The sequence below is a fragment of the Toxorhynchites rutilus genome, chromosome 2 (assembly GCF_029784135.1).
Source record: "Toxorhynchites rutilus septentrionalis strain SRP chromosome 2, ASM2978413v1, whole genome shotgun sequence".
NCBI lineage: Eukaryota > Metazoa > Arthropoda > Insecta > Diptera > Culicidae > Toxorhynchites > Toxorhynchites rutilus.
In genome coordinates, this window is record NC_073745.1 from 333,472,190 (window position 1) to 333,484,585 (window position 12,396).

At 40.0% G+C, this 12,396-nt stretch overlaps 2 protein-coding genes across 4 annotated transcripts in view; both read right to left on the reverse strand.

The window, feature by feature from the left end:
• The window catches only part of LOC129764756 (ATP-dependent 6-phosphofructokinase), a 33,724-nt gene extending 31,661 nt beyond the window's left edge, over nt 1-2,063 (reverse strand). For all 3 annotated transcript variants that reach the window (XM_055764215.1, XM_055764214.1, XM_055764216.1), the window contains exon 1: nt 1,479-2,063. In XM_055764215.1, the coding sequence (XP_055620190.1) occupies nt 1,479-1,634 (156 nt within the window). In that variant the 5' untranslated portion in view covers nt 1,635-2,063. The remainder of the gene's footprint in view (nt 1-1,478) is intronic.
• Nucleotides 2,064-7,682: 5,619 nt separating this feature from the next.
• Nucleotides 7,683-9,283, reverse strand: LOC129767117 (uncharacterized). Its single transcript, XM_055767738.1, has 3 exons — nt 9,126-9,283; nt 8,714-9,065; nt 7,683-8,666 (listed from the first exon to the last, which is right to left on the reverse strand). The coding sequence occupies exons 1-3, from the start codon at nt 9,281-9,283 to the stop codon at nt 7,683-7,685; spliced, it is 1,494 nt and encodes a 497-aa protein (XP_055623713.1).
• Between the last annotated feature and the right edge of the window lie 3,113 nt (nt 9,284-12,396).

The following is a 12,396-nucleotide window of genomic DNA, read 5'->3' on the forward strand; positions in this document are numbered from 1 at the left end:
GAAGAGGGTCGCGTTAAAATTTACTGTTTTCCGGCTGATTGGCGTGGATATGCTCAGTTTCTATGTTGCTACTATGTTGAAAGGGCGTGTAAAATGCGTCGCCTCAGAATGCATTCTCAAAATATGCATGAAGCAAGCATAGTGCAGAGCTTGCACTGACGGCCAGATGCAAAGCAGAAAAGAACTATTAAATACAACGTACCGCGTCGGTTTCCATACTGTTAGTCGGAGATTGTTTGTGTATGATTGAATCGAACGTACGAATTGTTGATTTTATGCGTTATCAAATAAATAACGTAGGTGGGAAACAAATATATAGTCGCCTGGGGAATGAAGCATAAATCAACTGAGCATTCGTCTTTGTGGAAAGCCTCGCTGTCGTGGCCTGAATGAGTGATAAATCGTGAATGAATCATTGTTGACTTTTGTCCGATCGATAATTCACTTTTCGTGAATTCAAACATTATTTCCAATTTCGCTCTAGGCAGTTAGCAATTAACAGTACATGTGAATGCTGAGAGTATGAAAGGTTAGTGCTACGTTAACAATGTGTTGGACACGTCTCTCCTTTTTTTTAATCAACTTTGTTGCCTACTGCTACATTGGCCGGAACTGTTTATAGATGTATGAGGCATGTTTTTAACGGTTACGCTTTTCTGAAAGTAGCAAAACGTATGATTATGTTCAAAATATAGTTTTTGCACCACACCTATAAAAAGGCGGAACAGTATCTGTCTTGTCTGTATCAACCGACAATCATCGCGTCACTGAGAAATTTCTCAAGTGCCACAAGTGAACATTTATTCCATGCTAATTTTCGATTGAATTAAAACAAAGTTCATTATATTTAGCCAGCTCTAAACACAATGAACACCAAGGTCATCCAAATCAAGTGCACCCGTGAAGGCCGCTATCATTTGGGCATTAAACGCGTGTTTGCGCGGGTCAACCCATCAATTGACTCAATTAGATGAGTTATTGATTTTGACTTTTAAACGCCTTCCACCCAAATTTTGCATGACCTTTCTTCGCTCTTCGTGTCTGGCAAAACGCACACGCACACTGTGGGAAAGGTCCGACATAAAAATAAAAATAACTAAGCTTTGTGAGTATATTCACTTTTCGATTGTTGCTATAGGTAAGGGTAGAAATTCGATAAAAAAAATGAACCTGCCATTATCATTTGTATAAGCTTGTGGGGGCTGATTGTGCATTACGCATGGGCATGGCCCACCCTCAATGACACTTTCACTGTCACTTTGTAATCACATCGTCCTTGAGCGAAAGTGTCTTTCGAGCAATGAATTAAAATTAAACAAAACAGGCCACGGTTTCTCTATATGGCAATGGAGACGATTCGTTTGTTTGGCCTACTTTGAGAATTCGATGAATTTTTCATTCACCCTTTCAAAAAGAGAATATTTTTAGACAGCATTTTGAGGGAGTAATTGGTATGATGATGGATGTGAACGACTTGCCTTGCATCCCACATAAATTCCCATGCGAACCACGGCACGGACAGCGGCGTTCATGCCCTGAGAATCGCCACCACTGGTGAAGACCGCGATGCCTTTGCCCTTGTGCGATCCATGTTGGATAAACCGTTGAATTGGGCCTGTGTGTGTAGATGCCATTCTTCTGCAATCAGGGAACGATGACTATTTATTCCTTATCCCGGTGCACTGATTCACTTCTAGACACTGTATATCTCAAAAGATAGTAAACAGTCTTCGCTGAGAGCACTAAACCAAACAAGCCTCCGTTGTCACTAAGAACAGTCGAAGAAATGCACGACTTTTCACTAACGATGCTGTAACAGCTTCCGTCTGGCAGTGAGCACTGCTATTCAAGTTCGCTATCGAAGCCTCCTATATTCGCACTTATGCACTGAATTGAGATTGACGCTCAACAAACTTGAGTACTAGCCGAGAAGCAGCTCACTTTCAATTTTGTCCAGCGAATTACCGACGAACGACTGTGAAACTACTAGTGTGACAATCTGGAGTAATTACAACGGACCGCAGGAAGACTTTTTCGGCCCAAAGGTTAACCAGAATGACATCTCAAGGTGACTTTAGAGAGAGAGCTTTACACAAACGGCAGCCCTGCGGTTGTGACAAAAGCTGGGCCCATGGCGGATTTATTGTCAAATTATGAACACGGTGTTTCACACTCTCTTAAAAATATTTTCCACCTACAACATTGTCAAAAATTACTCGTGGAGATTGATGAAATTCAATTCGATCTCCAGCATAGTTTTCATACATGAAAATGCATTTGACTGGATACAACAGCTGTTCTACGAATACAGTTCACTCGTATCGAATCAAGCTCGCTGGGTGTTCGAAAGAGTGCCGCTTAAGCGGCTAAATATTTATGATTCAAGCTTTTTGACACACAGAGACAAAATGCGAACTCGGCTCTCAGCTTCTCTCAACAGATTTCACAACAGAGAGTAATCACCTGTAAACAAATCTCTTACTGGGAGTCGGCTGCAACAAATGGGAAAAGTTCTGATTGCAGGCTAAATTTAACAGAACGTAAACAATTTCAGCGCTATGATGAAATACCATTACATCTTGTGAGTGATGTCAGCATGTTAAACCGCAAAGGCTTTTGAACAAGACCGGCGAGATTCACCGGCTTAGGTAATTGTTACATTCAGCATCAATATGAGAGTGAGAAATGCATTTCTCCGGGAGAGAGATGCGAAAACAAAATGCATTGCATCATTATGATGAGCGGCACGGAGAGACGGCCTTAGCAACGCGTGCAATTTGTCACGTGTTTTGCGTCTACAGCTGTTTCGAGACCAAACTCGATGTCTGCCAATGCGGGTGAATCATGCGCTGGAGGGGATGACCGTTTACGAAGTTAGGTCACGTCCAACAACCCCTTCCTTTTGGTCCAGCGAAAGTTGTACAATGCGACGAAGAAGGCATGGTTATTGCGAATGGTTCCCATGACTTGCATCATGTTCCTGGTATCGAATTTATATATGGAGATGTGATTATTTTTTAACGTTTTTTGCTAGAATTGCTGGCTTCCCATATATTTTTGAATTTGAATGAAAGGGTGTTATGAATCAATATAAAATTACACTTCTAGCAGTTTTTGGTTTTATTGGTCGCTTTCATTGTCCGGACTAGAGTCTTCTAGCCATTTTCGAGTACCCTCAGTTCTTTTCACGAAAACAAACCAATCGTGTCCGTCGCCCTTCAATTCCGCTTCGTCAGGAATTACATCATGGTGAGCTAGTCTGTTCAAATAACCTGATGAAACTATGCCAAAATACCTTCTCCTCGGCGTGAAGCACATAATGGAATTATCTAGTATAGAGACATCTTCCTAAAAATCTTAGAGATTTGAAATTTTCCCTTTCTTTCTTTCTTGGGGTAGTTTCCATTTATTCTTAATTGATACGTATGGTGAACTATTTCAGAACAAAACTATGTTGATAGCACGGTTTTGGTTCCAGATTGAATTGTTTTTTCAACAGGCCAATTTCAATTATAAAACTTTTCCGCCTTTATTCATTACAAAAACTATGGTTTTCTGGTCACAAGTAGAAGGTCCTTATTTTTTCCAAAAAAAATTTGAGCGAGCCTCAAACCGAGGGTCTAGTCTAATAATTTTGAGAAGTAGGAGCTAAACGGCAAAACGGAGTCGAAGAACATGCCGACATTCATCTGTTTATCGACCACAGCTTAACTCCTACTAACCATCGTAAGGCCACCCGGCAGGACGTCCATGTAAAGGATATTTCAGTAGTGACGCTACTGAAGTAATTTGAAAAGTAATTTTTGGACAAAAGAGGAAAAAGTTGATTTTTCGGACAACCCTAAAATGGAAATGGTCCCCTAATGCAAAAATAAAAAAATACGGGTCAAATGTTTTGCAATAAAGAACAAAACTACCAATTTTCACGAAAATCGGAGGAATACTATATCGGTTTGGCACGGAATGGCTGTATGTAGGGCTAAATAAACAAGTCCCATGAAATTTCGCATCAAATAACATCTAATTATATCAAATACATTATTTAGAAGTACGAATGATGAATAATCTATATTAATTTGTTTGGAAAGTTCGTGCCGCCTCAGATAATGACCAAATCGAAACGTTGATCAAGAATAATCCTCGGGATATGTCAAATGAATAAGAAGATTCTCTACAGATACCTAAAACCACCGTTCATGTGGATCTGCGAAACTTGGTTACGTAAATCGCTATGATATGTGGATCACACACAATTGGACCAAAACAACCTTTGAAAGATAGCATTTCGGCAATTCGGCTCTCTTCAAAAACGTAGCGAAAACGCTGTTTTGAAGCAAATCGTGAAATAATTGGCTAACCCCAAATCTTCACCCGAAGAAAGTCATACCCTGTGTATGGTGGGCTTGGGAAGGAATTCTCTATTATGAGCTCCTACCAAGTAACCAGTTGATACATTCCCAGCAGTACTGCTCGCAATTGGACAACTTAAAGGCAGCGATCCAGAACTAAAGTTCATAATTAATCAATCCGATAGGCGTCGTGTTCCTTCAGGGAAACGGTAAACTTCATGTCTTTTTGACCACTCTACAAATAATTTTGGAGTCTAGCTAGGAATGGGTATCCCTCCAGCTGAGCTAACCGGCTGTTGCACCGTCAGATTATTTTAGGTTCAGGTTCAGGTTAAGGTCTTTTGCCTAAAAAAAATTGCCTAAACTCCATACTTTTACTTAATTTGAAAGTCGGGGAATAATGCCAGAAAACTTTTTAATATTATCGTACTTCTCTTTCTGCTTACGCAAACATATCTACTATGAATAACATTAAATAATCGTTTTGACATTTGACGTGACGGTGCTGCTGCAAGTGCAAGTACTGCATGTGTGAATTGATAGAGACGTTGTCGGAATGTGGACGTCCTTTTCCGTAACGTTCTATGTGAATCGCACATAACTCGTTTCGAGAAAATTCAAACTCAAATCGAATTGGTTTTAGTATTATGTATCTTTTTCAAGTTAATACTTTCAGTGTACTAGATTTAGAGCAAAATTTGCCTCGTAGAGAAATGTAAAATTTTTGGGTTGGTAAACAAAGCTAAGTCAAGGTGGTCGAAACGAACAAAAATCACTCGTTTCGAAATGCGCAATGTCACCCCTGATTTGAATTCCCTGATGTTCAAAGCTTTCCAGGTAGTCGACACCCTGTCAAAATAAGGGTCGCAGTGGTTAAACCCATTAACGACCAAGTTATAACAGACATTTTTCTAACAAAAATCATTGATGTCATTTTGATTATTGGTGTTACAGAAACCCCAATTTTCAAGAATTATTTTTTTTTTATAGCCTTTATTTTCGTTTCTGTCGTTTCTGCAGGAGGTTCAATCCAATGGTTTTTTTTTCAACATCACAATGTGTGATCTGTTGTGTCTCAACGGTTCGTGGGATGAATTAAACTAATCGTCCTTCCATCCTAGCTTTCCAACAAATCCATTTCCTTCTCCTTTCAGGTATCAGGTAAGTATTCGGTTTAATTTTCCAGGTAAGTCCACGTACAATGATAACTTTTATTCTAAATTTTTCCAGGTTTTAATTTTTCACATAATTTAAACATTCAAATGTCCATCAATAGGAACAATTATTTTTGCGCGAGATAGAAGTACACTTTTTATTACTTTTCACAAAAGGATCTATATCATTTCTAAGAACTCTTTATCTATCGTCTCGTATTTATCCCTTTTATCTCTCTCTATCCATCTATATATCTAAGTATTAAACTCTGAGTGTCTTTTTCTGGGGATGCTCAAGTGTATAACACTTAATGGTTCAAACATTACTGCCCCTTTGAACTCGCTTCAACAAAATAAATCTTAATAGCTATCACTCGAATATACATTCAGCTTACTAACAACTTTACAAACGATACACAAATGGAACAAACAAGATTTTTAACACTATTTGGTTTTGTTCGGTTCCTCTATAGACAGCGGACAAATCCTACATATTTACAGATCGTTTATAAATACGGCTTGAGGTTTGCATGGAAACAACCTTAACGACTCCGTCCGAGCCAGAGTATACATCAATTATCCGGGCTAAGGGCCAGCAAAGTGGCAGCAGATTGTCTTCTCGGAGAACGACGATACTGCCGATTCGTATGGGGTTGCAGCGAATTGATTTGTTTGTGGCTTGTAGTTCTGTGAGATACTCTCAACTCCAACGTTGCCAATATCGTTGAAACATCTGCTGCATTTGTTGGTAATGAGAAAGACGGTTGATGGGAATGGCTTGATGGTCACTTTCTGGCAGAGCTTTCATGGATGTACCGATGAGAAAATGGGCTGGGGTTAGAGCTTCTAGTTCACCGGGATCGTCGGATAGGGGTGTTAACGGCCTCGAGTTCAATGCAGCGGAAATTTGGACAAGTAGAGTGAAGAAATCTTCGTGGAACAAACGCTGAGTGCCAATCTCCTTTTTTAATGCTGTTTTAACGGAACGAACTCCTGCTTCCCATAAGCCACCAAAGTTAGGTGCTCTGGGTGGCCACGACATGCGTTGGTGAGCAAATTCTGTGCCGATTTTCTGGAGACTAGATTGGTCATTCAGTATGTTGTATAACTCATTCAATTCATTTTTGGCGCCTTCGAAGTTTTTCGCGTTGTCCGAATGAATTTCGGCTGGGATGCCATGATGCCCAATGAATCTGCGAAAGGCTGAGAGAAAGCCTTCTGTAGATAGGTTACTAACAACCTCTAGGTGCATTGCCTTTGTTATGAATCATATGAACAATGCAATATAGGCTTTTGGTGGTGCTGCGCGGCGATGGGGAAGCTTCAAATAGAACGGTCCGCAATAATCGACTCCTGTGATGGAGAATGGTCTTGCGGGGCGTACTCGAATAGCTGGAAGTTGTCCCATTGGTTGTTGGTTGGTTGTTGAAGGATTAACGCGAAAACATCGCACACGTTTACGGAGTACCGAACGAACTGTTCGTTTGCCATGAATAGGGTAGAATTCTTGCCGCATAACAGAGAGGGTGAGTTTGCATCCTCCGTAATTCGTCGCTCGATGATAGTGTTCAATCAAAATTCGTGTGAACAAATGAAAACTTGGAAGGACGGCCGGGTGTTTAGTGGAAAATTTCTCTTCAGAGTAACGCAAACGACCGCCAACACGAATTATACCGTCGTTGTCTAAAAACGGGGTCAAAAGCTTCAACGATGAACTAGGCGATACATAGTGGTGTTTTTGTAAATTTTTTAAATCGTCGTCGAAACATTCTAATTGAACTAGCTTTACTAGTGAAAGTTGGGCTATATCTATTTCTTCACTGGATAGAATTGGTGAAACACAGTGACTGTCAGAACTTATGCAATTGCGACAAAACCGAATGCTATAAGCAACAATCCGAAGAAGCGGTTGCAAAGTAGATCTAATAGTAAATATTGGATTCGTTTCAGTTGTAATTGAGGAGATCTGGATGACGTTGCGCCTTTCCAATTGTTCTTCACGTCGTACATCTTCATTATTTGTTGTTGGCCAAGTATCCTCTGATTTTCCTAGTCATTCGGGACCTTTCTTCCAAAGGTGACTTTTCACGACTGCATCAATAGGAATCCCACGCGATACCAAATCGACGGGATTCTCCTTTCCAGCGATGTGTTGCCAATGATGTCCATATGTAAGAGTCTATATCACAGATACCCGGTTGGCAACAAAAGTTTTCCACGTATTAGGAGGTGCCTTCAACCAATGGAGCACCACAGTGGAATCGGACCAAAAATATGAGCACACATTGTCCAACGTGAGAGCCTTGATAATTTTCTCGTGTAAACGAGCTGCTTCTTGAACAGCAGAAAGCTCTAGTCGAAGAGACAACCTCTTTAAAGGTGCAACTCGTGATTTAGATGAGATTAGTTCAATGCGTACATTTCCCGTTTGATCCATTGTTCTAACATAGTCGCACGCTCCGTACGCTAGCTCAGAAGCGTCTGAAAAACAGTGGAATTGAATATCCACCCACTCCGCAATGAAGGCAAATCTGCTGATCCGTAGCTCCGACAATTTATTCAACTGACTATGAAAATTTATCCATTTCGTTTCTATATGTGGCGGTACTGGAATATCCCAATTCGTTTGCAGTAATGCCAACTCCTGCATGATCATCTTTGCGGTTATTACCACCGGTGAAATCAATCCCAATGGATCGAAGAGCCTTGCAATTGCCGATAAAATACGTCGTCTGGTCCAAGCGCTCTCGCTACCATCGATATTGTATACGAATCGAAGCTGATCCGATTCAGGTTCCCATGTGATTCCAAGTGCCTTGATCTTCTCCTCGGGATCCAAGTCAAAACTTATAGTCAGACTGGTCCCTAATTGATCCATTGGAATCCCAACTAGAACCTCTGCGCGGTTCGAACACCATTTTCGTACAGGAAATCCACCCTTGGATGTTAGAATATCCATAGATATTCGCAGATAGCATGCGCTCTCAACCGATGCAGCTCCACCAATGTAGTCATCTACATACATGTCCCGTTCCAAGGGAGCACATACCTCAGGATGATTGCTAATTGTTTGATTACTCGTGTTGCCAGAAACGATGACGGTGTCAATCCATATATTACAGTGAGTAGCTCGTATATTTCGATGGGATCTTCCACCGAAAACCTCCAAAAAATCCGTTGAAATATCGTGTCCTCGTTATGAATCCGTACTTGTCGATACATCTTTTCGATGTCTCCAACTAACGCGACCTGATGTTTGCGGAAGCGAAGCAGAAGTGTAAGCAGTTCATCCTGTATGATAGGACCTTTCATGAGTGCATCGTTTAACGAATATCCACTATCGGTACATGCCGACCCATCGAATACAACACGTAATTTGGTGGTTGTGCTAGCATTTTTCAGTACTGCATGATGGGGTAAATAATATGCCTTTCTTTCCGCTGTTCCGAATTTACCCGTGCTTGTATCCTCCACCGAAACCTTTCTGGCCAAATATTCTCGCATAAATGAATGATATTGCTCCTTCATAACTTCATTTTTTCCTAATTTTTGTTCGAGTTTCCTAAAACGGTTTAATGCTATGGACTCAGATTCTCCAACCATCCAGTCAAAACTGACATGCCTTGTTAACCGCATAACATATCGTCCATCCTCTGCTCGCTCGTGGGTATGCACGAAATGAGCCTCACAATCCTGCTCTTCCTTAGACCACGGATGGTGGTCCTCCATGCTATCAATCTTCCAAAACTTCTCTAAAACACCTTCCAAATTATCAGTCATTGCAGCCACATAGCAGTTAATTGAATAGTTTCTTGCATCAGCAACCTTCCCTGTTACTATCCACCCAAAAACTTTATCAATCAACAGCGGAAGTTCTGGACCTAATAAAATTCGTTTTCACTCTCTTTCGTACAGGAAGCTGAAGAAGTGTTCAGCCCCGATGATAAGGTCCATTTTACCGCAATTGTTAAAACCTGGGTCAGCCAATTGTAAGTCGGTAGGGGTCTTCCAGTGCGATATCGGTACGTTTACTACTGGTAACTCTGATGTCAAGCGTTGTAATATTAAAAATCTCATTTCCATCGAATAGTCGCTAGTTCTGGAGCTGATAACTGCGTTCACCGAATGCTTGGCCCTCGATTCTGATTGCCCAACTCCACAAATAGGGACATTTACTACCCGCCACTTGAGCTTCAAAATTTGGCACAATCGCTCACTCATTATATTTGCCTGTGAGCCGTTGTCCAGTAAAGCACGAGCTAAATGCTTGCTACCATTGTTATCCTTAACTACACATACTACGGTGGACAGAAAAACAGTAGAACTTTTCGATTTGGTTTCTGCGCTGAATGATCCAATTGCCTCATTTGGAGTTTCGGTCTGCCTATGTTCACCGCCACCATTAGAAGTATGCAGCAATTCCGGTTGATCATCATCCTGTGCAGTTATTTGATTTGTTGATATGGTATTCTTACTTGTACAACCCGCTCCAGTGGATGAAAATCCCGGATGAATTAACGAATGGTGCTTTTTACCGCATGAACGACATATGAATTCTGATATGCAATATCTCACCCAATGGCCTGTACGAAAACAGTTGCTACACAATCGTTTTATATTGACAAACTCTAATCTCTCCTTGATCCCCATCTGCATAAATCTTGGGCATTTCGCCAGATAGTGTTGCTCACCACAACATTGACATGTAAAAGAATTCTTGACGCTCTCAATAGCCGAGTGAACGTTCAGTTTTTGTCGCTTATGGATCAATTTTTGCTTATTGTTATTCGTTTCCACAATATTCGATGACACTGCATCCAGTACTCTCGTCCTCCTCTCCAGAAAATCTACCAACTCTGAGAACGATGGTTTTTTGCACGATGACGCATGGTCCTCCCACAACTGCAACGTATGCATATCAAGCTTCGAGCACATCCAGTGCACAATCAATGCTCCCCAATGATCTGTCCGCTCTCCAAGTTGTGTCATTATTTTCAATCTTTGCTCAAACTCATCTGCTAAGCGATGGATAGCTTCCGCCGATTCTCGTTCTATTTTCGGGTATTCCATAAGAACCTGAAGATGCCGCTTTTTCAATAAATATTCATTTGAGTACCGCTTTGCGATCGTCTCCCATGCGATAATGTAATTCTCTCCAGTGAGTGTAAGTGATTCGACAAGTTTGGCTGCCTCTCCTTTTAAGGACGATTTAAGGTAATGAAATTTCGGGACATCACTAAGTTCCATCGAGTCATGGATCAATGAAACATACGTCGATTTAAATGACAGCCAATCCCGGTAATCACCATCAAACTCCGGCAAAGTTATTTGTGGCAATCGAATTCCAGAATGAAAACCCATCGCATGGTTATTCCTTGCCATTGATGAATCCAAAATTGGCATGCTTTGCGCTTGAGCTTGATTGTGCTTCGCCAGCAGAGCCGCCCGTATCTCATAATATTTTGTCTCTAAGTTGGCACAAGCCTCGTTATCTTCTTCCTCATATTCTCCTTTTTCATCAAACCCCATAATCTCATCTTGAATCTCGTCGAAATCCTTCCACATTTGCTCCAATTTGTCAAGTCTAGTTTGAATTTGACCTTCATGTTTCTCCTGATCATAACCCTTCAAGAAGTCAGCCTGTCTCTTCAATTAGGCGAACGACCGCTCTCGCTTCTTAATTTTTTCTTAATTTTGCTCAAGTGTATAACTCTTAATGGTTCAAACATGATCTTTTTAAAGTAATACTGTAGAAAAGTTTACCCATTTTTTAATTTTACAAGGTTTTTTTTTAGGTTATGTACTTACCGCACATAGTTGCTTTGAAACGAATTTATTGCCCAATAAAGTTATACAGAATTGTATGAAATTGGTAGTAAATGGTAGCCAATAGACTAAGCTATCATTCGATGTCAAAACCTTACCATATGGTTGCTTTCCAGAGCCCTGAAAAATAATCAAAGTTGTTGTTCGATTTTTCGAACGATTGGCATAAAATGGGTAAATGCTACTACAGAAGATGAACCTCGAAATGAAAAATAAAATGATGTAATTAGAGGCGAATGAACTGCAAAGTTTAAAGCCTCTTAAAAACAAAGAAAGAAAGAAAGAAATGATGTAATCTAGTCCGTGGCCGGAATAAAGCGCTGGAGTAAACAACTGCAACAGAAGCAACCGCATAGAAAAAGTGTAGAAGGCTAGAAATATTGTGGCGCGGGAAAAACATCATGTGTATAAATGCCTCACATTTCTATTATAAATTTAGTATAAATTTTTTTTCTCGTTTTCGTTTTTCGAAATGTATTCTGAGGTTAATGTAATGGGAAGAAGAACGATTAATTTGTTTTTTGAAACACAATATCGCGCCACAATATTTCTAGCCTACTACACTTTTTCTAAGTGGTTGTTTCTGTTGCAGTCGTTTTCTGCGGCGTTTTATTCCAGGAACCAGAATATTGAACGAAAACTGAAAACATGTTAACTTTGAAAAAAAAAACTCAAAAACGAAAAAAAACACCTTTTGAGATTAGGATATATTATGTGAAAAACTTTCAGCATTCAAGAAAAATGTTTTAAAAAGATATGACGTCTTTGGTCCCAAAACCATGTTAGCTACGAAAAACAAATACAATCAATAATTACGAAAATAAAATTGGAATTTGATATTTTTTCAAAGAAGACTACTCACTGGCTTTAATTTGATATGTCGATTGTCTGAATCGGTCCATTAGTTCAAAAGTTATGGATTTTTGTGGTGGAAAAAAGGGTAACAATTGATTTTTCAGACCATCGGTTGATTTTGAAAATTTATAACTCAAGAACAATAAACAACGCCTCTATGATTTTTTATGTAAAAAAAACCTCAGCTTTCAAGAAAAAAATATAAAAAAATA